The 26,017-nt window shown below is 41.1% G+C and overlaps 1 protein-coding gene across 11 annotated transcripts in view; it reads left to right on the top strand.

Annotated features, from left to right (window-relative positions):
* The window catches only part of Sh3kbp1 (SH3 domain containing kinase binding protein 1), a 340,190-nt gene that overhangs the window by 217,143 nt on the left and 97,030 nt on the right, over positions 1 to 26,017 (top strand). For all 11 annotated transcript variants that reach the window (XM_040744131.1, XM_040744124.1, XM_040744126.1 and 8 more), the window contains one exon: positions 15,186 to 15,261. In XM_040744131.1, coding sequence (XP_040600065.1) covers positions 15,186 to 15,261 — 76 coding nt within the window. The remainder of the gene's footprint in view (positions 1 to 15,185; positions 15,262 to 26,017) is intronic.

The following is a 26,017-nucleotide window of genomic DNA, read 5'->3' as shown; positions in this document are numbered from 1 at the left end:
GGCACACACTTGAGGGTCCTCTGGGATGTTGTTGTGACCACTCCCTATTGGTGCCACCTTTATTGACTGGACATGTCTGTGTGTTGTGGGTTTGGCCTACCTCAGTTCCCCTCTCCCACGTTAATCTTCACGTCCCAGGCAGCAGCACTCTGTGGCAGTGACTGCTATTTTTCATCCCGTCCCAGTTTCTAGATGTATCAGTTTCCTCCAGGCATGTCTCTGATCTGTGACTGTCTTGTTTTCCTGTCCCCAAGCAAAGGAATGGGCAGCTAGCCTACTACTGGGAAAAAAACCTGTTGTAATAGAGGATTCTCTAAAACTAGAATTCATATAAATGTAATACAATGATTGATTTTTCCCTTTTGTGTCTGTGTATGTGGTGTCCATGTGTATGTATGTATGTATTCATTCCTTTTTGTATATGAAGGTATTTGTGCACACGTGGGAGCATGCATGTAGAAGCCTGAAGATGATATTGGTAATCATCCTCTACTGATTCCTATTTCACCTTCTTCATGGACACATGTTCTCTCAATCAAACCAAGAGCTCACTGATATGGCTAGTCTTCATGGGAGGCTTGCTCTCAGGATCCCTGTTTGTAATTTTCTGAGACTGGTATTACAGACAGGCTGCCAACTCACCAGGCATTTAATATGTGCTCCTAGGATCTCAACTTAAGCCCTCAAACTTGTGCGACACAAGCAGTTTAAATATTGAGCAGATGCTAGAGCCAGATTGAGTCTTTAATTCAGGAAAATCCAACAACACTTTACATACCTGTCATTGTATCCTTCTAGGAAATCCATGACTTTTCTTTTAAATCATTATCTTCATTTCAGAAGAGGGAACTGACATAAGGAGAAGTGAAATAATTTGCCCAACATCACATAGCCAGTAAAGCTGCTGGCTTTAGAGACCATATCTACTCAGAACAAATGTATTACTAGATGCCAAAAGAAGGGATTGATTTGTTTCACTGTGATGTCCCTAGCACCACCATAAGACTATTTTCTGATGGACGGTGAATCACCGTTTGCCAGAAGTATTTAGCTTATTCAGTTCGTAAGGTATTTGGAAGGATTTAAAGGTGCCCGGAATAGCCCTCCCCCATCATGTCTTCTCTTCTTAGTTAATGAAACAGATATAGAAAAGTCAGAAACCCAAGGTCAAGGACAATAAGATGATCTCTTACATGAGATGGAAAGTCTGTCTTGTTGCCTAAATCATTTCCATGGGAAGCACAGATTATGGATTAGATTTGCCCCATTGTTTAATATGTCCTGCTCACATGTGACAAGAATGCCTTGATTTTAGGTTAATTTGACCTCTGTTTGGAGAATCTCCATTCTTTTCTTGACTGTTTTGATGTTTCTTTTATTTGTATTTGTATTTAATTATGTAAATAGGCATTTTCCTGCATTTATGCATATACACTATGTGTGTGCCTGGTTGCCTGCAGAAACCAGAAGACATGGAATCCTTTGGAACTGGAGTTACAGATGTTGTAAGCTACCATGTGGGTGCTGGGAATCAAACCTGGGTCCTTTGAGCAGCCGATGTTCTTTACTACTGAACCATGTCCAGTTCCTTAAAAGGACTTATTTTGTTATATTTAATTTGTGTGTGCGCGCACGTGCATGCGCTGGTGCACACGTGCACGCATATGCATGTGCATAATGGTGCCCATGGAAGCCAGAGGCATTGGATACCCTTGGAGCTGTTGCCAGACATGAGCGCTAGGAATTAAACTCAAGTCCTCTGCAAGAGCAATGCATACCCTTAACTGATGATCCTTTTTTCTACCCTACCTTTTCTTATAACTCCCTGTATAGCTCAGGCTAGCCTCAAACTCATGGTCCTTCTCCATCAACCTCCTAAATACTAGAATTGCAGGCATGTTGCCAGCATGGCCCACTGGGATTTCTATTCTTGAAATATATTGGAATCCCTTTTTGAGTCTCTTGCTATGTGCACAGAAAACATAGCAGGTGTATACCTGACCTCCAAGAAACTTGTATTTGCAATCCATGACCCTGACCTCATAATAAAATAATACCTAAATAATAAGTAAATAAAATAATAATAAAAATAATACCTAAGAATAGTACCATAAAGCCTTCTTAAATACCTTGTCTATGTATGTGTTTGTGCACATGTATCTGGAGGACAGTGGTCTAGTTCCTGTTTTGATTTTTAGGATTGATGTTCACCTTGCTTTTTCAAACAGGATTTCAGTAGGGCCCTGGAGCTTACCAATAGGCTAGACTGGCTGACCAGTGAGCCATAGGGGATCCTTTAGTTAATGCTGGGATTACATGTGTTCACAACCATACCTGGCTTTCTGTGTGGTCAAACTCAGGGCCTCGGGCTTATCCAACAAATGCTCTGTGGATTGAGCCACGTCCTCAGTCCTTAAATAACTTTGGATTATTTTCTCTGTCCTGTAAGTTAGGGGAGCCCATATGATTATTTAGAAGGAATGTTAGTCTTTAGAAGTTTGCGGAGCTAGTGGTAAAAGTAAAGAATGAATCTTACAGTATTAAGGTCAGAACCTCATGGCTTCATGAAATCCACAGGTTATCTTTTATAGGCGGATTTCACTTAAGACTGAGGCTGCAGCCGGGCGGTGGTGGCGCATGCCTTTAATCCCAACACTCGGGAGGCAGAGGCAGGCGGATCCCTGTGAGTTCGAGGCCGGGCTGGACTGACAGCCTCTAAAACAATACAGAGAAACCCTGTCTCGTAAAAACCAAAAAAAAAAAAAAAAAAAAAAAAAGACTGAGGCTGAACATAGCAGTATCGATAACTCATATAAATGGATTTATAGCTGGGGTTGTAGTTCGATGTTAAAGCCTAGAAAACATATAGCTCTGGGTTCGATTCTCAGCACTACAGAATAAATGAAATTCTACAGTATAGTCATTCTTTGATATTTATGTGTATTGTTTATAGGAACTCCCCCTAATGGATATAAAACGTATGATGTTCATCTCTTATATAAAATATGAATAGCTGTGATACTGTATTGTTTAGTAATGATGGCAAGAAAAATGTCAGATGATACAACATGGAGGCAGTGACTTTCCCAAGTATTTCATTCTGGCGTAATTGTGTCTGTGGATGCATAATCCACAGATGCAGAGGAGTTTCTGTACCCCCACCATTTCTTTTTTGTCACTAGCGTCATTCACCCAGTGTAATGTCCACCAGGATCATTCATGTTATGGTGTCAGACTTGCATTTTATGTGCTCCAAGGATTTTCAAGATTGTGGTTCTACTTGAAAATAATGTAACAAATCATGGCTTTAAGTATAACCTGCTTTGGACTGAAGATTCTTCATTTTCCTTCCCTGCTCTGGGGGAGGGAAAGCTTTCTCTGGAAATTCATTCTGGGAAAAGAATTTTTAGGAAACAAACTTGATTAAACAATTTACTTTAAATTTGTCAAGTGAAAAATATATGTCAAGAGCTTCTCGTGTGTGTGTGTGTGTGTGTGTGTGTGTGTGTGTGTGTACATAGATAGAGAGAGAGAGAGATTGATGGATAGATAGATAGTTTTCAAATGGGAGATTGGCTGGTGCTTTCACAGAAGCCTCACATTCAAAGCTATTACAAACCTGTTGTTTTGCCTCTAAGTTTCTGCACTAGCAGCAGAGCACAGAGAAACATATCTTCTTTAACCCTTTTTCCATTAGTTCCTGAGTCCAGAGACCTGAGTCCAGGCTAACTCCTTAGAATGAGCTTACTGTTCTCTGTGCACATGGTTGGCACCCACTAAGTATGTGGTATGTATACATGTAGACTCGAGTGAAACAAAGTCAGAAGTGTTTCTGTCATAGTCAAACCAGGTTGCTGTCACTGATTTGTGCCTGAGGTGGCTGTGAGCTGTGACTAGGCAGGCACAGTTTCACTGCGTTAACTGGAGGATGAAGGCAGCTTCCCCACTTTAGTTTAGCCTTTCGTTTCTTCTTCATTTCTCATCAGTTGCATTCCAAATTGGATCATCACACCTCTCTTTACTTTTCCTGGTGTCCAGATGTCTTGGGGATAAGTCACAGACTACTGTAAGTGACTTTAATGTACCTTGCTTGCATGTGGGCCTAAGCTACCCTCTCTGCCTCCACCCACATCACACTATGAACATCTGCTCATGACTCAAGTGATTCTCCTGCCTCAGTCTCTTGAGTGTACGCACTATACCCAGCTCCTGCATTCATTCTTGCCTTGCTTACTTGCTTTTCTTCAACTAAAATACCCTTTCTACTCCTACCCATCTTTCTGAATTTAGCACAAACCTCACTGCTGCTGTCTTTGAGGTTTAGTTCCTCATGCTGATTTGGCTAACAACTATTTTTTCCTCTGCTGCATGTGCATTTATTGTACTGTTTAGCCTTTGAACTATGATGCTTATCTAATGAGTCTGACCCTGCTGCTAATCCAGAACTCACTGATGATCCAGGACTCTGAGTCTCTCATGTTTACATTCACAGTACCCAGCACAGAATGCACCATTGAGGCAAGTATTGATTTTAGTGTTTAAAAGAAGAGTGTATAAAGGTAAGAGTTAGTGCAAAGAGACAGAATTTAATATCACGCAATTAGTTGAGCATCATGTGATAGATACTAAGTGTGACATGGCTAAAGGAAATCACAATTTTCTCAAATTTAAAGAAGAAGGTCTATGAATACACTCTGACAGTTGCCTTTCTCAGAGCATCCTTTACACCCCTGTTCCTCAGACTATAGATTGGGGGGTTCAGTATAGGGATCACCACTGTGTAGAATACAGACAGCACCTTGTTTTGTTCAGTAGAGTCATTGGACTTGGGCATCATGTAAATGAAGGCAATGGTCACATAGTAGAGAGTACTGCAGTGAGGTGGGAGGTGCAGGTGGAGAAGGCCTTGTGGCGGCCCTCAGTGGAGTGCATCTTCAGAATGGTGATGAGGATATAGATGTAGGAGACACCTATGACAAACACTGTCACCATAATAATGGAGATGGAGGGGATGATTCCAATAACAGAGACATGTGAGTAGGACAGTTTCAACAAAGGGGAGAAGTCACAGAAAAAGTAATCTATCTGATTTGGTCCACAGAACGACAGATTTAATAAACAGCAAGTAAATGTCTAAACATCCATGCAGCCACCAACATAGGAAGCTCCCAACAGTAGAAAGCAGATTCTGGGGGACATGAGCATGGAGTGGAGGAGGGGTAAACAGATTGCTACATAGCGATCACAGGCCATGGCAGCCATCAGGAAGCACTCAGCTGACCCAAATGACACAGGCAGCCACGGATAGGGCCAGCCCATTTCCAAGGAGTTCAATAAGCGGTATAACTGAGACTGGGGTTGAATATATAATGTCTACAAAAGCCAGATGGCTGAGAAATAGCTACAATAGGTGTGTGCAGCTGGGATGAAATTCTTATCAGCATGATGATGCTGATATTGCCTACTAAAGTGACAACATATACTCCTAGAAGTATCACAAAAAAAGACTATACACAGTGTAGGGTCCTCTGTTAGTCCCAAAGTGATTAGTTCTGTCATGGTGGTGTGGTTTTCAGCCTCTGTCTTTTGTGTGAATTGCCCCTGTTGAGGGAAATGAAAGTATTTGTTTTTATAATATTTTCATTTTGCACATTGTTGGGTTTCTTTGATTTTATTCACACTCACTCATGGTTATCTCCTCTGCCCCACATATAAATTCTGCATTCTTTGGAATCGTGGTTTTGTCCTTTCATCTTTGAATAAAATGAAAATGATGAAAACATAAAAAGATTGAATAAAAGGTAGTTTTGCCCTCAAGTATATCTTACATATAGAAATATCTTGAACTAAGTGTGGGATTCCTGTCCGTAGGAAATGTTCATTAAAGCTGATACATTATGTTCTGGACTTTAGTTGAATCTTACAGTTGAGATGTGCTCATGTGTACTGAAAAGAAGATGGCATCTTCAGGTTGGTGAAGGCTGGACTGTGCTGTGATTATACAAAGAAATACACAGAACTAGAATGGCTCTTTGTGTGAATTAATTTCATATAACTGCTTCATGGGAACACTGGGGCTTGGTCCATGTTTGATGTTTAAGCATGACAAACCAAACGCATATTCACAACTGCCATACAATCCTTTTATTTCCCTTACCTACCCAGTCTTTTCCTAATTCTCCAAATACATGTAAAATGAAAGTATTGTTAATCAAAAGATGAGAAGCCATTCCTCTGGTACAAGTAGTGTATATAATTTTTCTTTATCTGTTATAACATGGTGTAGAATATTGTTTTTTAAGGTATGTTACATTTGTTTATGCTGCGGAATATTTGTTTAAAGATGCAAAGATAGGTAGAGTTTTTTGGATCACTCATGTAAACTATCTTATCATCTGCAAATAGTCAAAGTTTGACCTCTTCCTTTCCAATTTGTATCCTCTTGATCTCCTTTTGTTGTCGTATTGCTCTAGCTAGAACTTCAAGGACAATATTGAAGAGTTATGGAGAGAATAGACAGCCTTGTCTTGTTCTTTATTTTAGTGGAGTCGCGTTGAGTTTCTGTTCATTTAGTTTGATATTGGCTGTTGGTTTGCTGTATATAGCTTTTATTATGTTTAGGTGTGTTCCTGTTATCCCGGACCTCTCCAAGACCTTTATTATGAAGGGGTGTTGGATTTTGTCAAAGGTTTTTTATGCATCTAGTGAGATGATCATGTGATTCTCTTCTGCTTCATTTGCATTGGAATGTTGGAGTCTTGCTGGTGTAGAGTCTCTAGAATCTGGCGGTGTCATATTTGTTTTTCTGTTGCTGAGTGTGTTTTTGTATTGTCTCCTTCCCATCCCTTCTTCAAATGGGTGCAGAAAGAGCCTCTTCCTGGCCTGGTGGTTAGGGGACCAGAGTTCCCTTTCAGTGGGTGCAAGCAAGTCCAATACTCTGGTAGTTCTCTTCTTCCTGATCCTAGTCCTGGTCCCATGGGTGGAGAAGAAGACTGAGAATCTGGGGTTCCTAGGCTCCCACCGGGAGGGGAGACTCAGTGGCAGTCCCCAGGCACTGGAAGGCAGGCCCAGATACAGGGCCCATCTACCTGGTCCTGTTGGTGGAAAAGAAGACCATGAATCTGGAGTGCATAGGCTGCTGCCAGGAGGGGAGGCTCTGTGGCAGTCCCCAGGCAGTCCTCAGCCACTGGAAGATAGGCCTGGATACAGGGCCTGGTTTCCACTTGGTGGAAAACAAGACCAGGTTTCTGGGGTGCATAGGCTCCAGCTGGGAGGGGAAGCTCAGGATATATTCTTTTACATTGCATTTGTTTAGCACTGGGAAGCTGTGTTACTTTGCCTGTCTAAAACATGGTCTAATAAAGAGCTGAATGACTAATAACTAGGCACAAGACAGTATAAGAGGGGCTGCAAGGCAGAGGGAATAAATAAAAGGAGAAGAACATTAGAGGGGCATCAAGGATTGAGAAAAGGAGGAGAGGAGGACTCCAGAGGCCAGCCACCCAATCACCCAGCTACACAGCCATCCACAGAGTAAGAGTGAAATAAGATTACAGAGGAGAAAGATAAAAGCCCAGAGGCAAAAGATAATGAGATAATTTAAGAAAAGCTGGCTAGAAACAAGCCAAGCTAAGGCCAGGCATCCATAAATATTAATAAGGCTCTGTGTGATTTATTTGGAAGCTGGGTGGTGGACCCCCAAAAGAGCCAAAGAGTAAAAGAATAAAAAACCAACAAGAATAACAGCAAAAATAGTTTCCCAAAGTATAATGACAGGTTGCATTTTGTGAAAGTGGTACATGGAATGGGCATTCATTTTTATTTGCTCATCTTCTGTGAATAAGATGGTTCTTTAACAAGCTGGCATGCAGGTCCCTCTCCTGGGAACTGTGAGGGCAAAGTACGAACAATATTTTCATATATTGGCAAGTGTTTAGAGAGCCGATGTCTATGATTTTAACATTGTCTGGATTATATTGTGCACCTCGTTGAGCACTTAAGCATGGGTGGAAGCCTCAACTAACTCTCTAAAAATTTATTTTGATTTTACAAGTCTTCACCTTTCCTGTTACTGTTGTGTGGCCCTTTTTACATTTTTAAGGCATGCTTTCAGAGGTGTTCAATAAAAAACAAATGCCCCAAATCAGATCCTGGCAGGAAATAGAGTCAGTGATAAATAGCAGAACCTGGCTCAAATTCTACACACAAACAACTAACTCTCTCTCTCTCTCTCTCTCTCTCTCTCTCTCTCTCTCTCTCTCTCTCTCTCTCTCTCTCTCTCTCATATATATATATGTGTGTATATGTATGTGCTTATACATATATACAGACACAAACATAAAATATATTTTATATGTATGTAGTAAAATGATAGATACTAAAGATTTTTTATTGAACATATTGAAAAAGGAACTCTGTAAGCCCTGGTGGAAGACCCTAAGTTGTATAAAGAGGTCAAGCTGTATTTAAAGAGTGTTTGCCAGTTGGGGAGGAAAGGGTTTATTTGGCTTATACTTCTATATCACTGTTCATCTCAAAGGTGATGAGGACAGGAACTCAAACAGGGCAGGAACTTGGAGGCAGGAGCTGATGCAGAGACCATGGAGGGGTGTTGCTTACTGGTTTGCCTCCCCTGGATTGCTAAACCTGCTTTCTTATAGACTCCAGGACCACCAACTCAGGGATGGCACCACCCACCATCAGCTGGGCCCTCTCCCATTGGTCACTAATTAAGAAAATGCCTTAAGCCATGTCTTATGGAGCCATCTTCTCAATTGAGGTTCATTCCTCTAGTTTATGTGTCAAGTTGACATAATACTGGCCAGCACAGGGGATTTGCATGAGCAGTAATCAAGTAGCAGTATGTCTTCTGTTTGCTTTGATGCAGGTGCGTTAAGAGGTGTAGAGGGTGCTGGACGATTGAGACTGGGCAGTATCTTTGTCTGAGCAATGATTAAAGTAATTCCTGAGAGGGGAAAAGGTTATAGATCAGAGTCAAAGAAGAAGGGAGGAATATACAATTAGAACTTAGTTGCTGGATCCACTGGAAGGTGTGGCAAGGGTCATTGGATGTGAGTTCCAAGTCATGATCCTAGGACACAGAGATGATAGTTAAAACAACTTAGGAAAGGGATGGTGCTCACCTACTTATTCTTGTGGTGTCTCGCTATCTGTCAAAAGATATTCTATGCTCAGGGAAGATTGGAATAGACTGGGCCAAACTTAAGGATAAAGTTAAACAGTATCTATAGAACTTAAGCAGTACTCAATGTTTTCCAAAGGTACCAAGTTAGGGACTAGGTGTTTTGATACTTAGTCGATTGGTAAGTCAAACATTGTAGGGGAACACACTTCAAAAGATTATTTCGGTTTAACCCCCAGAAACAGCTGACCAGACAAAGGTTAACTCTTGAATCCCAGGCATCAGCCTGGAATCCAGCATGGGACTGATCAAGACCCCCTGAATCTGGGTGTCAGTGAGGAGGCCTAGGTAATCTATTGAGCCTTGGACAGCAGATCAGTACCCATCCCAAGTATACACACGGACTCTGGACTCCCATAGAACAATGTGAGGTGCACTCTCACCCTGAACTCTTGGGGAAGGGTCTAGGCCCTGCCCTATATGAAATGACAGACTATGGACACCCCCATGGAGGGCCTCACCCTCCCTGGGGGAATGAGGGGATAACGGGGGGGGGATGGGGGGAGGGCACGGGAGGAGGGGAGGGAAAGGGAGAGGGACCTCGAACTGACTTGTGAAGCAACCTTGTTTCTTATCTAAATTTAAAATGGAAAAAAATAATATTAATAAATAAAAAAAGATTATTTCGGGATGAAGTGTGTGTGTGTACATGTACATGCATTTAAAGAAGAGTGGTGGAGCCTAGGAAAACATTGGACAGTGTAGGCAGTTTGCTGTCACAAGTGACAAGGCTGGGGAAAATTGATGTGTGACAATGAATGAGGTAGGGGTGTCCTCTGGTTTGTCAGGGAGGACATCTTCTCTCTTTGTCCTTGCTGTGACAGGAGGCTTGTGCCAGGCTTAATGAGGAATGGATGAAGCTCCCTGCTTTACCCTGCAACCACTTACTAATGAATGTCAAGGTCCTGCTCAGTTTCTGAAACAAAGGTACTTAAACTTCCAAATGTTTTAGAGTTGGCAAGTTCTTCTAAAGCAGCAGTGAATTGGACAAGGCTTTAACCATGGTTAGGAAAAGAGGATCAGCGAATTTGTATTCTAAATTTTCAAAACAACTCAGGTAGATTAAAGTCATTTGAATAACCCTTAAGTCTTAAGCTCAATTTTATCATCAGAAAAATTTTATCTTTGAACTTTTAAGCTTTTATTTTGCTTCTTTGAGGCTGAGTTTTGCTGTGCTTTCCAAGCTGGCCTTGAATTCAACAATTCTCCTGCCTCAGCCTTCTCAAGTGCTGAGGTTTACAGGCATGGGCCATCATGCCCAGCGGAAGATTATTCTTAGCATTTCCTTTTTTCTCATAGTTAACTTTAAAAGATAGACTTCAGAAAGTGCTCCCTGAAACTTTGGAACTGACATAGCAACACAGGAGATATTTCAAAGGCAAACCTAACCCTGGACTAGAACTACTAAAAGGCCATACCTTTTATTTTTAGAACTTCAAGATGTGTTTTACTGTGGTATATCTTCTGTTGGTATCATACAGTTGAAGTGGGGTCCACTAAGTGCAAGAAAATTGGCAATTACACACACAACTGAGAAGCCCACAAGGCACTCCATTGTGATGACAGTTCTTTGTATTGGTTCTTTTCTGGCTCTGACATGATCAGCTCCTACCACTCCCTACAGAATGCCCAGAAGACTTTTCATAACGCCATGAGTCATTAGGTGTTCATGAAAGGACTGTGTGAAAATAAAATAGGAGTTTTGTGGAAGACAAAAAGAAAATCTGCAGATACAGTTACATGTAGTTATGGTTTTGTATGCCTTTCATCATTGTGTTCTACACCCTGTATCTCTCCATCTCCTGGAAATGAGTAGGATAAGGGTAACCACACTGCACTCTTGGATACCCCTCAACACACTACCATGGAGAACCAGCTCCACAAAGTTGTCAGCAGCTTCCTGCTTTCTGTCTGTTTTCTTGCATCATATTAAATAGGCCCTAATGAATCCATCTGAACAGAAAGAGAAAAGGTGCTATCAGATGCTAGTGTTATATAAAGAATAACTAAAGAGCCATCTTTGATCTTGGGTTTTTACCCTTTTGTTTGCCTTTGTGTGAGTGCATGAGTAGTGGCTTCATGTAGTTTCTCAGACCATCACATACTTCTAGAACAGCTGCCAATTGATATGATGCAGGGAGACTCCACCCCTGCCCCAGTGATCCTGGCTGTCTTGGGATTGCAAGACTTGTGTGTAGTGGTCTTTGGAAAGGGGACTTTCAGAGGTGGGCTTTAAGCATTGTCCTGTAATTAGAAACTTTTTACACTCAAGGGAGCTTGCAACTGAATTATAACAGCAGAGGAGTGATTTCATACCATTGATTTGAGCAGGGTCCTGTACTCAGATTCCACAGTCATAAAGAGAACCAGATACATTCATCATTTGTGAACTGGATTTCCCTGAACTCAAATCCAGTGATTGTCTTTATCTTGGCATGTAAAAGGGAAAATGTTACTTACTCTACTAATTGAAATCATATGGTGCTTATCTGTTCTGATGCTGTATTGCTGGATCTTGTGGAGTTAGAACACATGTGTATGAAAATCCCCGCCCTCACTCCTGAATGCATACCAAATTTTGTTCAGTGCTCTTGGTAAGAACTAGACAGAGATGGATTAACATTATTATTAAATAGTCAAAGGAACATATTTTCTGATTTTTAAAAGTAGGTTTTATTTTTAAAATATTTTGTTATAGTTTTACATTAGAGGGATTTTGTCTGCATGGATGTGTACTGTGTGCAGGCAGTGCCCATGGAGGCTTGAAGAGTTCATCAAATCCCATGGAACTAGAGTGACAGACAGTTGTGAACTGCTAAGGGGGTTCTGGGAATTGAATCTGGGTCCTCTTCAAGAGTAGTTAGTGTGTGCTGTTAACCACTGTGAGCCATCTCTTCAGCCCTGGTTTTGTTTTTACAGATGTATTTATTATTTTTATTTATACGTATATTGTATGCCTACATGAATTTATACACACATTTGTGCAGATGCCTCAGAGTCCAGAGGGCATTGCATCCCCTGGAACTGAAGTCACAGGTGTTTGTGAGCCACCTGATATAGGTGCTAGAAACCAAACCTGGGTCTTCTGTGAGAGCAGTTAGGTGCTCGTAATCACTGACGCTTTTGTTGGGAACTGTTTAGGCAGTTACCCAGAAGGCAAAAGGAAATGTAGGGCCAAGCTAGAGAGAAGAACATGAGTCTGTGAAATAAGGCTGCTAGCTGAACTATGCCTTATGCTATGTCAGCACAACTACCCACCAGGTGCTTCCCTGTGCTTGCCCTGGACAAACCATCTTCCTTATGATACTCAGGAGGGTGAGAAGTTGCTATTCTGTGAAAGAGGCCTTTAGAGGAGGGCCCGAGTCCTCTGGCACGACCAAGAATAAACCTAACCTTTGCTACCTTCCAGGAGTTTGAGGTCCCTGTTTTATTTGTGCATGCATATGTGGGCCTGCTTTGTAGCTGGGTTCCAGTTATATATAATGTAGATGCACATGCACAGTCTAAGTAGCAGCATTAAGTTCTTAAACCAGGAGAAAAGAGAAAGAGCATGTTGTGAAAAGGGAGACAAAGAAGCATTAAAAGATGTTTTATATTGTATCCAGTTTTTAATCCAATAAAGGACATTTAATACTCACTAACAGAATTCCTGCTACATTAGGGTCAGTGGTTCTCAAACTGGAGCACACATCAGAGTCCCATGGAAGTTGTGTCCCCTCAGAGACTGCTGGGTACCATCCCCAGGGTTTCTGATTGAGAAGGTCTGGGTTTTCAGTCTTTGTCAGTTAACTAGCCAGTGTAGCTTCTGATAGAGAAGCACCACAGTGCTTTCTGTCTCTGGAATTCCTGTGGGACCTGACTGAATGGGAAGAGCATGGCTTACCCTCTAGATTTCTGATTATGGTCCACAAAGGCAAAGGATGTAAGGTTCACCATCCCCCAGAAGATGAGCATAATACGAACTTCACAGTGACCCCTATTGCTGAGACCCAGAGCACTGGAATTTTCTGAAGAATTGAAGGCAGCGTGCACATTTGTTTCTTCTATAAGTGCATTAACCTGGTACTCCTTCTTGGTGTCTGGTAACTTGGACATGCTAGTAAATCAGGATGTCAGGCATGAAGGCAGTACTTTCTTTGGTTCCCATAGGAGAAATTATAAGGTTCTGAAATCTGTAAGACTTTATCTAGAAGAAGGCATTTTTGCTTTAAACCCAAGACATGCATTTAATTTCTCCATTTTGTGATTATTTATTTGTTTTAGGAGAGTGAACAAAGCTAAGATGGGCAACAGCCCCTTGCTATTGTTGCATTTCCAGATTCATTCTTTTCACTGTTAGTGATAACTGAGGTTTTCCTTGGTTTTGTTTGCCTCTCCCTAATGTGTTAATGAATAAAGCCCCACCATGCAAAGGGGAGGCAAAGAGACTGTCAGGCATGCTTTCAGCAGTATGGACAGGGGTGACAGTGAATAATGCTTCCAGAGCTTCCAGGTTCCCTCTTGACTTTTCAATACAATCCTCCACACTGTTTCTCCTTCAAATTTGACCTTCTAGCAGCATAACATCAAAAATTTTTTTATCTTTCTTGATGTTTCCTTGGAACCATAAAATACTATTAGTTTGAGCACTTGTAGTAGAAGAGTGGCGTATTTTTTGGGGTTTTCATTTTTTATCCAATTTAGAAATCCTGTGGCACTAAATAAAAATGCCACCGTGTAAAATGAAAGGCTTTCTGTCACAAACATTTTAAAAAATTCATGAAGGTCTGAATATTTGATTTATCTTTTCTTCTTTCTGTGATTTATTCATATTTAATGTTAGCTTCAACATTTGCAAACTTGAAGAACCTTTTCAAATAAAAAAATGGCAAATGAGTTTCATCTGAAGAAAAATTCAACCTTGCCAGTTTTTAATGGCACAGCTTGTATTCCTCCCCCTATATTCAAGGGACAGAGAAGTTTGTTTTTCCCAGTGGCTTCATTATTGGGGATGAAAATTCACATGACTATTTGATTGTGACAACTGTTTCTTTCATGTCAACTTTTCATTGGACATTAACCTTGTTTACATGGGTACAATGGCAGAAAGAAGAGTGGGAACAGCTCCCACCTCTGGAACCATTGGGTTGGTTTGTTCCTGTGTTTGATTTGGGTTCTGAACTGCTGGGTAGCCAGTGGCTTTGGGAACATTTTAGCAGAGATAGTACTCAGTCTATCCTAAAGGATGATTCATAAATAACAATACAGAATTAGCTTCAAATGAAGGAGAAGGTGAGTCAGAGCAGACTCAATGAATGTTTTTAAAGCAAAACTAATCAATGTGTATAGAATCTGAGGTGTGAATGTTTTATGTCTTAGAGGACTAATCAACTGGTAGGAATAGAACTGCAGACCCTCCTTGATTTTATTTTAGGAGATAGGTATATTCTTTCTAAAGGACAAGAAAATTCTACTCACACCCACAAGGTAAGTGGAATCTTAGATGGTGAGAAGGAGTTAATATAAGGCCCATTGGTTCAGAATAGTCTAGCTTCTGCCTGCCTGTCCACCCTCCACCTCCAGCCATTCTTCCAGCTCCCATCCCTGTATTCCTTCCTTTCCTTTCTTCCCACTTGTTTGCACTCTTCCACTATGGGGTTAATGTAGAGCATCTACACTGTGCTACACACTGGGCCTCCACAAATTTGATCAATTTGCCATAAAATGAAGGAAACTGTACCTTTTTTTCTGTTTGAAATGACAAACCTGTAAAAAGTATCAAGAGAGTAGGCACTGAGAGCCTTCAAGGAAAAAGTTCTTTTTATCTATTTTACACTTTTGTTTGTCACTGAGGATAAGATCCATTAATATGCAGCAGCCAATCCACAAATGCCTGTGGTTTTAGAACCAGGTCTGGGGATTTTCTCATTGTGATTTTGATTTTGTTTCTTTGATTAATGAAGAGGATCATCCTGATGCGTAAATCTTCTTATTCCCTCCTCAGACAATTGGGAAGAAGTTACCTCCAGCTACAGCAACTCCAGATCCATCAAAAACAGAAATGGACAGCAGGACCAAGAGTGAGTTTCCTTAATTGCCAAAAATCCTTATATACCTCTGAAAGCTTTTCTGTATCCATCCATTTAAAAAAGAAAAGCACACAAATGTGTTTCCTTAGATCTCCATGAGTAGACTGGAAGGACTAGTTAAAATCAGAATGTTTTTCATGTGAGCAGTTTGATTCTTTCCTGCCACAAACACTGGGGCAACATTCAAAGCTCAAGTTTGTCCATAATTGCACAGGTTAGGTGGCCCAAGGACTCAGCAAGAATGCTAACTAAAGCACATCAGGGGTTCCTGGATTTTCCAGTAGAGAAATCTAATCATTCAGCCACCATCGGTCTCCTTTCACTTATGCTGGCCTCAACACATCTTTTTTCATTTTTATTTCTAATTATGTGTATGCATATGTGTCTGTGTGGTGATATACACACATGGATGCAAGTGCCTACAGAGATTGGAGGTTTTGAGGTCTGGGAACTAGAGTAACAGTCATTTATGAGCCACCTGATGTGGGTATGCTGGGAACTGAACTCCAGTCCTCTGGAAGAGCAGTACACACTCTTAATAACTGAGCCATCTCTCTCCCCATGCTCCGACATCTATGCTTGAATGTTTCAGATGTTTCTATGGTGAGTAGATGGGAAGAGATTACTTTCATTTTAGAATGCTGCTATCTAATACAACTATCACACAAATTGTTTATATAATTTAAAAGTTTCTGTTGACCACATTAAAAACTAGGAGCTAATTTTGATGCATTTAAGTCAGTATATGTACATACAATCTTTTTATTATGTATCTCTATAAAATGATTAATAAGATGCTGGACTCTTTCTCCGTGTGATGTTTTCATAGTGTTCTATGTGGTATTATGTATCTCAGTTTAGAGTAGCAGCCACATTTCCTGGTGCTCATTAGTCACACGTGCCCATCGGTGATCGTGTTGGACAGTGTATTTTAAGAGTAATGTTGAAGCCCTTGACAGAAAACCACAGCTCTCATAGCGGTAGTTTCTGCTGAGCCAAATATGAGTGACCATGGCCTGGGAACATGCTTGCAGGTTGCTCTGCATGACATATTCCAATACAGAAACAGTTATATGAGCCCTTTTATAGCCTCAGAGCAAACAAAAGTTGTAAGTCAAGGCTTTCACACAATACTTCAGTGGGAACAGCAGGTAGGCAGGTTAGGTTTCAGATGTTCTCTGATGACATTCCTAGCTTTCAGATTTGTGGATGCTAGTGATCTGCTAAGTATGCCTTTCCAAAGTTTTACCTTTGAAATTTACCTGATACTGAGATAGGTGGTACATGCTTATTAAGAGGAATGAAGATAGCCCAAGGTAATTTTGACTCTCAAAGATCTACACTGTTCCCTCTCTTCACAGCCAAGATTTGAAACGTCAGTCATCCTTGTAGAGCCTTCAACATAATATGTTTTTTTTTTTCTGGGAACTTTAGTTCACAGGGCCTAAAATGGGCTCCTCGGGCTAGGTGATGTATGTTGTTATTTTACTTAAAATTAAAAATTCGAAGGGAGAGCATAAGTGGGCAGGGTCTATCTTTTAAGGGGTCCTTTGCACCTGTATGCAGACTGGTTCTCATGGAACTCTGGGTTGGCCAGACAACTGCCTGAGTACATTCTGCCAGGTAACAGGAGCAGGTCAGTATAAAGCCTGAACCTTTCAATGTACACAGTTGCAGATGCTCAGCTACCTTAGGCATGTGGTAGAATGCCGGCCTTAGCCCAAGCCATGTTTAGTCCTAGAAATAACAGTGAGCCACACATATCCAGGTACCTGGCTCTCTGGAAGCATCATGGTCAGGGAATTGATTACTCATAAAGAAGGGATTTAACAGAGACTAAATGGAATGTTTTGTCTTAGAGTCTTAGGAGGACCAGTTGTTATTAGCTACCAACATGTCCTCAGACAAATTACTTGCTTTGATTTCTCTGGTTATTATTCTCATGGTCTGCTTTATATATGCAATCAGAGTGTTGTACTAGACAAAGAAAAGTCCTTAGGTTTCTCCCAGCACCTTCATCCTCTCAGTTCTGAAAGCTTTAGGACTCATTGTGGAAGGTATTTCTCCTCCAAAGCCTGATGGGAGAAATGAAAGGAATACGTGAACTGTTGTGTGAGAGTATGTGATATTGTTGGAAATCAATGTTAATGTGCCTGCCAATGTGCACCAGGTCAGCAAGGCCTTGAGGGATATACTGTGTACTGTTGGGCATTTTCCATGGATCTGAGAATTTTACGGTACACATTCTCCTTATGGCCTTCCTTGCCAAGAGAAAATTTTAGGGTAATTGCTCTCCCATGATTGATTGCCCTTTAGTGGAACCCTAGGCCAGTAGAATTCCTCCAGCTTTTGGACCATTTCCCTATTTCTGGATGCTGATGCCACATCTGTGTTCAGGTAGAAGCAGCCTATGTAAAAGACCAGGCAGCTTTGTTGCTTCTTCTTTCTGGCCTGAAATAGAAACCAATGGCAAAGAATGCCCAGCAGCACAGAGGAAGGCTGCTGCTTCCTGCCAGCTGTCTCCTCAGCACACTAAACCGCAAGCTCACATCAGGATCCAGAGTTATGATGACTCAAAAATACTCATGTGAGTTGGTATTTTTTGAGTGATCCAGATTTATTTAAGCAGGCAACATTCTCCCCACCCAGCCCCCAAAGAAAAGGCTTTCATGATGCTGAAATTCATCAGCAACTCATGCTGGGGAACAGATTGCCACAATTTTCATAACAAGAGGAAAACTATCTAAATATTCATAACAAACTGCCCCGAGGTGCCTTCAGCTTATCACATCTGGTGTCTCCCTTTTGCTTATTACAATTGGTGCAGATTTGTGGTCTCTGTGGGGTAGAAACATGGCTCAAAAGACAGGATTCTTTAGCGTCTTTCTGAACTATTAGTTCAACATTACAGATTCAGAAGGTTTACACCAGTATTTCTCAACCTGTGTCGTATGACCCTTTCACAGGGGTTGCATATCAGATATCCTGAATATCAAATATTTATATTACAATTCATAACAGCAGCAAAATTACAGTTACAAAGTAGCAATGAAGTGATTTTATGGTTGGGGTCACCATAACATGAGGAACTATATTAAAGGGTTGCAGCATTAGGAAGGTTGAGAACCACTGCTATATATGTACAAGTAGGTTTGGAAAATAAAACTCCCTGACAGAATTTGTACAAGGTGGGATCAGGCATCTGAATAAAGTATGATTGGAGGTGGGCATGGGACACAAGCTAAGTTTTCACTGTCACATCTCACTCAGTAGCTACACATGTACACCACCTCTGAGATCACTATCATCATTGACTTCCTCTTGGAAATTGTTGTCTGTGGTAGTGACATGGGTCCCCATTGTGATCATTAGATCATTGATCCCTCTAGGTTTAGGGCACATATTGTATTTGTTTTTTCCATGATGCATCCTAGAACAGTGCTAGCCATAGACTCATTGGATATGAGTGGAGCTTGAGGAAATGGAGACTTATGACATTGTAGGGCTTTTGCCCACTTCCTCTACCCAAAGCTCACTCATTCTGGGCCTGGGGATTTGGACACATTCCATATGAAGCACACCTCCTTGTTACCCATTGATGTCTTCATGCTCAGTCTCCCCAAAGTCCCCTCTCTTCTTAGGAAGCACCCCCAATACATCTGCTCTCTAGATTCAGAGTGAGGGCCTTCCTGTGATGGAACCCAGCTACCTAAGTTGTTTAAAGCTGACTTTTCAAGTTCAGTCCTCTTGGAAAGGAAAGGCTTCCTGTTTCCCTGGTGGCTATCCTTTCTCCCAAAGTCTCCAAGCATTTTATCTGAGCAGAAAATAGCTGCTCAGGAGAGGAGCAGTGCTCGCGCCTCTGCCCTGAAGTAGAACATCAAGGCTTTGCTTCTCAGGTTTCATTTTGTTCTTTTGAAACAATGCTTCTTTTTTCAACATGAGAGTAAACGATGTTATAATTAATACTTGTGACTTGATTGGAAAGTCAAATTCCCAGCAGTGTTAAAGATCAAAGGCAATTGAACCCTCAGTTTCTTCCTAAGGGGAGCTGTTGGGTTAGATTTGCCCAACATGGTAATGTACACTCCATGTCTGAATTGAAATGTACACTAAAGCAGTACTTATATATGGACCAGATCATTTTCTGTTGTTGGAACTGTCTTATGTACATCACAGAGTATTTGGCAGCATCCCTGGCCTCTCTGTTCAATAGATACCAGTAGCACCTATTTCTCTCCAGTTGTGACTATCAAAAATGTCTCAGGGTATTGCCAGTGTTCCTTGGAAAGCCTATCTTGGTCTACACTCTGTTGCTATAGTAGAATACCACAAATTGAGCAGTTTAAAATTATAGAAGTCTATTTGCCTCGTGGTTCTGGAGGACGGGGGGTGAAAGATGCAGGAAACATGTCTGGTGAGTGCCTCGAGCTGTTTATAACATGGGGGAAAGTATCACATGTCCCAGAAATAATAAGAAGTTGGGGATATGAGTTGGTAGAGTATTTGTCTACTATGCACAAGACCCTGCATTCAATTCCCAGTGACACACAAAAGGCATAGTGATGCATGTCTGTCTAATCATAGTAGAGACAGGAAAGTCAGAAGTTAAATGTCATCGTCAGCTACACATGAGTTTGAGGCCAACGTGGAATACATGAGACACTGTTTCAAACAAAATAAAACAGGCTGTCAAGAGGGCTGAGCGAATAAGAATGCTTGCTTTGCAAGTATGAGGACCTGAATTTGTTTTTTTATTTTTGTTTTTTTGAGACAGGATTTCTCTGTGTAACAGCTCTGGCTATCCTGGAACTCACTTTGTAGACTAAGCTGGCCTCAAATTCACAGAGATCCTCATGCCTCTGCCTCTCAAGTTGCTGGGATTAAATGCATGTGTCACCACCTGGCAGGACCTGAGTTTAGTTCTCCAGAACCTACATATAAAGCCAGACATGACTGCACATGTCTATAATGTCCGTATTAGGGTGTGAAGACAGGAGGCTCCTGGAAATTTAAAAGTTCAGATAGTTCTGTGATCACCCAGTCTACCCAAGATTGTGAGCTTATGACTAATTGAGAGACACTATTCCAAGACAATAAGGCAAAAGACAGTAGAAGACAATACTAACATCCTGTTCTAGTCTCCATATGCATGTCCATGGGTGCACACACACACACACACACACACACACACACACACACACAAAGAAAAAAGATTCAACTCATTATCTTTAGCCTCTTTTATAATCAGTATTAATCCATTTATGAGAGTAGAGTCCTTATTACTTAAAAACCTCACATTAAGAACCATCTCCCAACATTCTTACATTGGTGATTAAATGACAAATGTATGGAATTTATAGGATATATTTACATACCACAGTAGAGCCCCAGTTTTGAAGTACTAGTGTGCTTGTAGTAAGCTCTGTTAGGGTGTTGTTGGAACTATCCTGCTTCTTGATGCATAATTGACACTCATTTATGGACTTTCTAGTAAGCCTAGTATATACTTGATTCCTCCCACTATCATGGATGCTTAAAATGTGTCCCAGAGATGGAGGTCTTGTCTAAATATAGCATGTAGCACAAACAGCTCCAGTACCATTGCTGCATTGGTCCATCCTCCCTGTCCTCGCTATTGCCAGCCTCCTTCCTAGCATTGCATCTTAGCTAATACACATCACTAGACAGTGAGTCTCACAGTGTGTTTCAGGGCCAATTGCAGTAAAAGCACAGCCTGGAAACCTTGTCAAGAATGCAAATCTGCAGGGCCTGCCCCCTAGTCAGAAACTCTGCAGGTGGGGTGCAGTAATCCTTTTCTTCAAGCACTATACCTGGGACTGATGCCCACTCAAGTATGAGAATCTCAGACTGAGACAGGGCACATTAAGCTTCTCTGATAATGGGAATTAACAGAGCTCTCATTTAGATAGATTCCTCATCCTACTCAAGACTTCAGATCCTAGGAAAGGAATCTAAGAAGCAGTAGGAACAGATGTCCACACAACTTTGACCATGGGGAATGGCTGTGAACCCCCAAGTCCTGCTCCTCTGCCCAGTGTCTTAGAGCATTGCAGAAATTCCACTGCCATATTACCCCTGAAATATGAAGTTCTGTGTCTGACATTGGAGGTTGTTTCCACATGCTTTAAGCTGACTGTGGCTCTCATCCTCTCCCTGCTGTTACCTTGTCAAGAACTAGATTTACACATGCTTCATTTCTTCCACTTTATTATAATTTCCCTGACAGTCAGATACTAGTCTTACTTACCCAAGTTTGTTGTCCTCAGGCATGATAGAATACCACCCCTACATGCAATCCCAGAGTATTAAAAGTTCTGAAAAAGGAAAGGATTTGGTGCTTGTAGGGTGATAAAACTGAGCCTTGGCTAATATATATCTGTGTGTTATTTATTTCTCTCACTTAGAGCGATAGCTTATCTATTTGCTGCATAATTTTAATGATTAGGCATAGCATAAGACCCCAGTAGTGGATAATACATATGAATTACATATTACGTTGAAAACTTGAATAACTCTGTTCTCAGGAGTTTTGTTTAAAATTATAAATTAGTCGTGTCTTAGATAATATGTATCCACTGAGGGGAAGAGTATCGGATTATGATGTTAGGGAAACTCAACATTACTGAGTTGATTCTCTCTCCCTCCCTCCCCCTTCCCCTCCCCATCTCCCTCCTCCCCCCCGTGTGTGTGTGCGCCCGCGTGTGTGAGTGTGTATACACACATGCACATGGGTGCAGATGTGCTTGCTTTTGTGTGGGCATCTGGCAGTCAAAGGTCAACACTGAGTCCTCTACTCGCTCCCTCCCCCTTGTTTCTGGAGACATGGTTTCACTGAACCTAAAGCTCACCTTTTCAGCTAGATTGGCTGGCCAGAGAGCCTCCGGGATCCACCTGTCTCCCCTACACCCGGTGCCTCTACCCAACACTCGTTACATGAGTGCTGGTTGCCTGATTTGGGTCCTCATCCTACACAGCAGGCATTTTCCCCACTGAGCAAATCTCTAGCCCATGATACTGTTTCTTGTATAATGTCTCAAGGGAAAATGAAACTCCCTTGAGACATTTTAGGCAGGACAAGGTACTTTTCCACTGCTGTCAAAAGCTCTGGAGAGCTTTCTTCTTACCAGAGTCTAGGTACAGGGACTCAGTTTTCATAGGTTGAAAGTGGGTGAGCCCAGAGAATGTTCTGATTTAAAGTTTTATCCTCATATGTATGTGTTCAGGTTGCAAACATGCTTATTTTGTTTGTTCTGTTCTTATTTTTTACGCAGAAAGATCTTTTTTCTTGTTTGTTTTAAGGTGATTTCTTTCTTTTAATCCATTATAAAGCCAGATGAAGGGAGTCATGTAATGTGAGCTCAATTCCCTTAATGGTCTGTTTTTAATAGCATGTAAATTTCCAAAAGTCTGGAGATTGAAACAATGTTTTGGGGAGAGGGAGAATAAATCATGCTTGAAGTTCTTGGTGATTTTTTTTTTGCTTTTTAACCTTTTTCATTCCTCTTTTATTAATTTTTTATTTAAAACAATCTTAGTTTGCATACCAATCCCAGTTCCCTCTCACTCCTGTCCTCCCATTTCCCCCACCATCCCTACCTCCCACTCCCCATCCACTGCTCAGGGAGGATAAGGCCTCCCATGGAGAATCATCCAAGTCTGTTGCATAATTTGGTGCAGGACAAAGGCCCTCCCTCTTGTATCCAGACTGACAGCTGGGGAACCTGCATAAGACCAAAGTGGGCCCCCTGAAGGTGGGTGTCAGTTGGGGGTCTTGGGTAGTCTATGGGACCCTTCTGTCAGTGAAACCAGGATTCATCCCTAGTGCATGAAAAGTCTTTTTGGAGCCCATTCCCTATGGAGAGATACTCCCTTGGTGATTCTTACTTAAGCAAGTTTCTTAAAATTTTGAAAGGTGGCCATGTGTAGTGGTGCACATCTGTATGCCCAGCACTTCAAAGATTATTAGGAGAATCAGCACAAAGTTCAAGTTCAGCTTAAACTATATGACGAGTTTGAGGCCTGCTTAGGTAGCATGAGATCCTGTCTCAAAAGCAAAGAAGGCTAGCATGCTAGCTCAGTTGGTAAAGGCACTTGCTGCCCAGCTTGAAGATGTAAGTTCCATCCCCAAAGATCACTGGGTAGATGGAGAGAACCAACTCTCACCAGTTGTCCTCTGAGCTCCCCACATGTGTACATACATACTGTCTCACACACGTAATCGCACACATACAACAGTATATATGTATGTATGGATCGATAAATGTAATACAATTTAAAAAGTTGAAGGTTGAAAGCTGGTAATTAAAGTAATGTGAGGATCTCTTGATCTGTGAGTAATAAGGTCAGACGTGTGAACCTTCTCGTGCTGTATACATTTTCTCTACCCTTTTCAATGTGTTTGTATGCTTCATTTTATTTCATTTCTGGAAAGAAAGAGTCATTACTTCTACTATTTAAAGATTGTAAGACAAAAAAGGCTTAAGAAGAAAGCTGGGAATTTAGACTTAGGCTAGCTAATTTCTTAAGATATTTTAATCATTCAAAGCAAAAGTAATGATGAAGTCATCTCAATTGCTGTATAAATTGTTCCTTTATTTCTTTCTGTGTATGTGTATATTCATTCTGACTTGATTTTCGTGTAATTAAATCCATCAAATTAATGAACTGATGGGAAACGCCTGCCTGCAGAATTAATATCAGCCCCATTTTTATCTGTTTGCTACTCATGTAAATCTTAGACTCTTCCCTTGTCCAAAAGGCTTTCAAGTTATCTACTTCTTGTAAATGATATCAAATGCTCCTTTTTTGAACTTTTTTCTGCACGCGTATCATCTTGCCATTCTGTGAAACACATTGGCAGCTTCTACTACCATCTTGTTTGGCCATGCTCTTCCCCGCCTCTTTCTCTAAACATTAGGCTATCACTTCTGCAGAAGGACAGGAAGGCCTGCTTGGTCTTACTTGTGTATCATAGGCACAGGCTCCAGAACTGATTGGCAGCATCTTTTGCATGGTGGTGGGTCAGAAAATATTTGAATTGAAATATGGAGCAGTGTACAGTAAAATTAATGCCACATTTTTGAAATTAATAGTGATTTTGTGTATATATTTAGTTTTTTAACAAGTATCTTAAAACCATTGAAACTCAAATCAATGCAGGTTTATTTTATGATACTGCTCAATTAAATGGCTAAAATGCTTCGTAAGTAAATATAAATTCTTATTTTAAAATACATCTTTGTAGGAGCTGGAGAGATGGCTCTGCAATTAAGATCACTGCTCTTCCAGAGGGCCTGAGTTCAGCTCCCAGCACCCAAATGGCAGCTCACAACTGTCTGTAGCTAGTCTTTCAGGGAATCTGACACCCTCACACAGACATTCATGTAGGCAAAACACCAATGTACATAAAATACAAATAAATACATTTTAAGTACATCATGATAAAGTACAAATCTACTGGCAACCATATTTGCTTGAAAGTAGTTGTGACTGGAGTGTTGAATGTCATTGCTGAAAAGAACATAGGTCTAACCCAGTGTGGTAGTGGATGTCCTCAGAACATCAATGATATATTTTTGAGGTCCTAAGTAGGAGCTGGAACAGTTCAATTCTCTGATCAGAGCAGAGCTGTTTTGAGTTGTTTAAACTTTGAGTTTTAGAATGCACTTAAATGTGCTAAAGATGCTCTGCTAAAGTTAGCTAAACCTTTCTCCTCTTTTGCTGGTCCCTGATTTTACACCTGATGGCACTATGTTCATCTACAGCTACAATGTGACAGCCTCTGGTCATGCACTTCACATCCAGCTGGGACTGAGCCCAGTTCCAAGTGTCGTGATTTCTGACCCAGAATCTTCTACTTTCGGTCCCTTGAGTGTTCCACTACTTCTTAGGTGTCACTCAGGACCATCAAGAAATACACAAGAGCTCTGTCAGTTCTGGGGATGCACATAGTGGCAAGCCATATGGCAGTAGCCTACTCTGTGGAGGATAGTTATAGGCAGTAGCGACGGCTCCAGTTATTCCTTGTTTGAATCTAAAAGTAATGCTTTCAAGATAATTCTGTATCTAATGCCTCTTAACATTGGACAGCATAACTGCACAGTAGAAGTGTCTTAAACCTAGATTATGACAATATTCACACAAGTGTAGCATTATTTAAGCACATTAAGCTATACAATTGAAATGATTACATTTTTTCTTTTATTGAATTTTTTGCCCAATATATTTTGAGCATATTCTTTCCCATCTGGCAACTCCTCCCAAGTTCTCCCGACCTCCCTACCCACACAACTTCATGTTCTTTCTCTCTTCAAAACCAAAACCATGGAGTCTGTTTTGTGTTGTGACCTGCCCTGGAGTGTGGTTGATATACCTAGTGCTATGTAATTGAAGAAAACTGATTTTCCTTTTGCTAGTGGGTATCATTTACAAATAGCTTCTTAGTTAGGGGTGAGACCCCTGTGTCTACTTACCCCTCTCACTTCTGGGACCCTGTCTGTCTTGAACCTGTGAAAGTCCTATACTTGCTACCACAGCCTCTGTGAGTTTATAGGTGTATCAGTCTTATCATGTCTTTAAGACACTGTTTCCTGGGCTGGAGAGATGGCTCAGAGGTTAAGAGCACTGAATGCTCTTCCAGAGGTCTTGAGTTCAATTCCCAGCAACCACATGGTGGCTGACAACCATCTACAATTCAATCTGGTGTATATGTAATAAATAAATAAAA

The sequence above is a fragment of the Mesocricetus auratus genome, unplaced genomic scaffold (assembly GCF_017639785.1).
Source record: "Mesocricetus auratus isolate SY011 unplaced genomic scaffold, BCM_Maur_2.0 Super-Scaffold_100003, whole genome shotgun sequence".
Lineage (NCBI taxonomy): Eukaryota > Metazoa > Chordata > Mammalia > Rodentia > Cricetidae > Mesocricetus > Mesocricetus auratus.
Note: the sequence above shows the minus strand (reverse complement) of the source record. Positions and strands in the feature narration are given on the sequence as shown.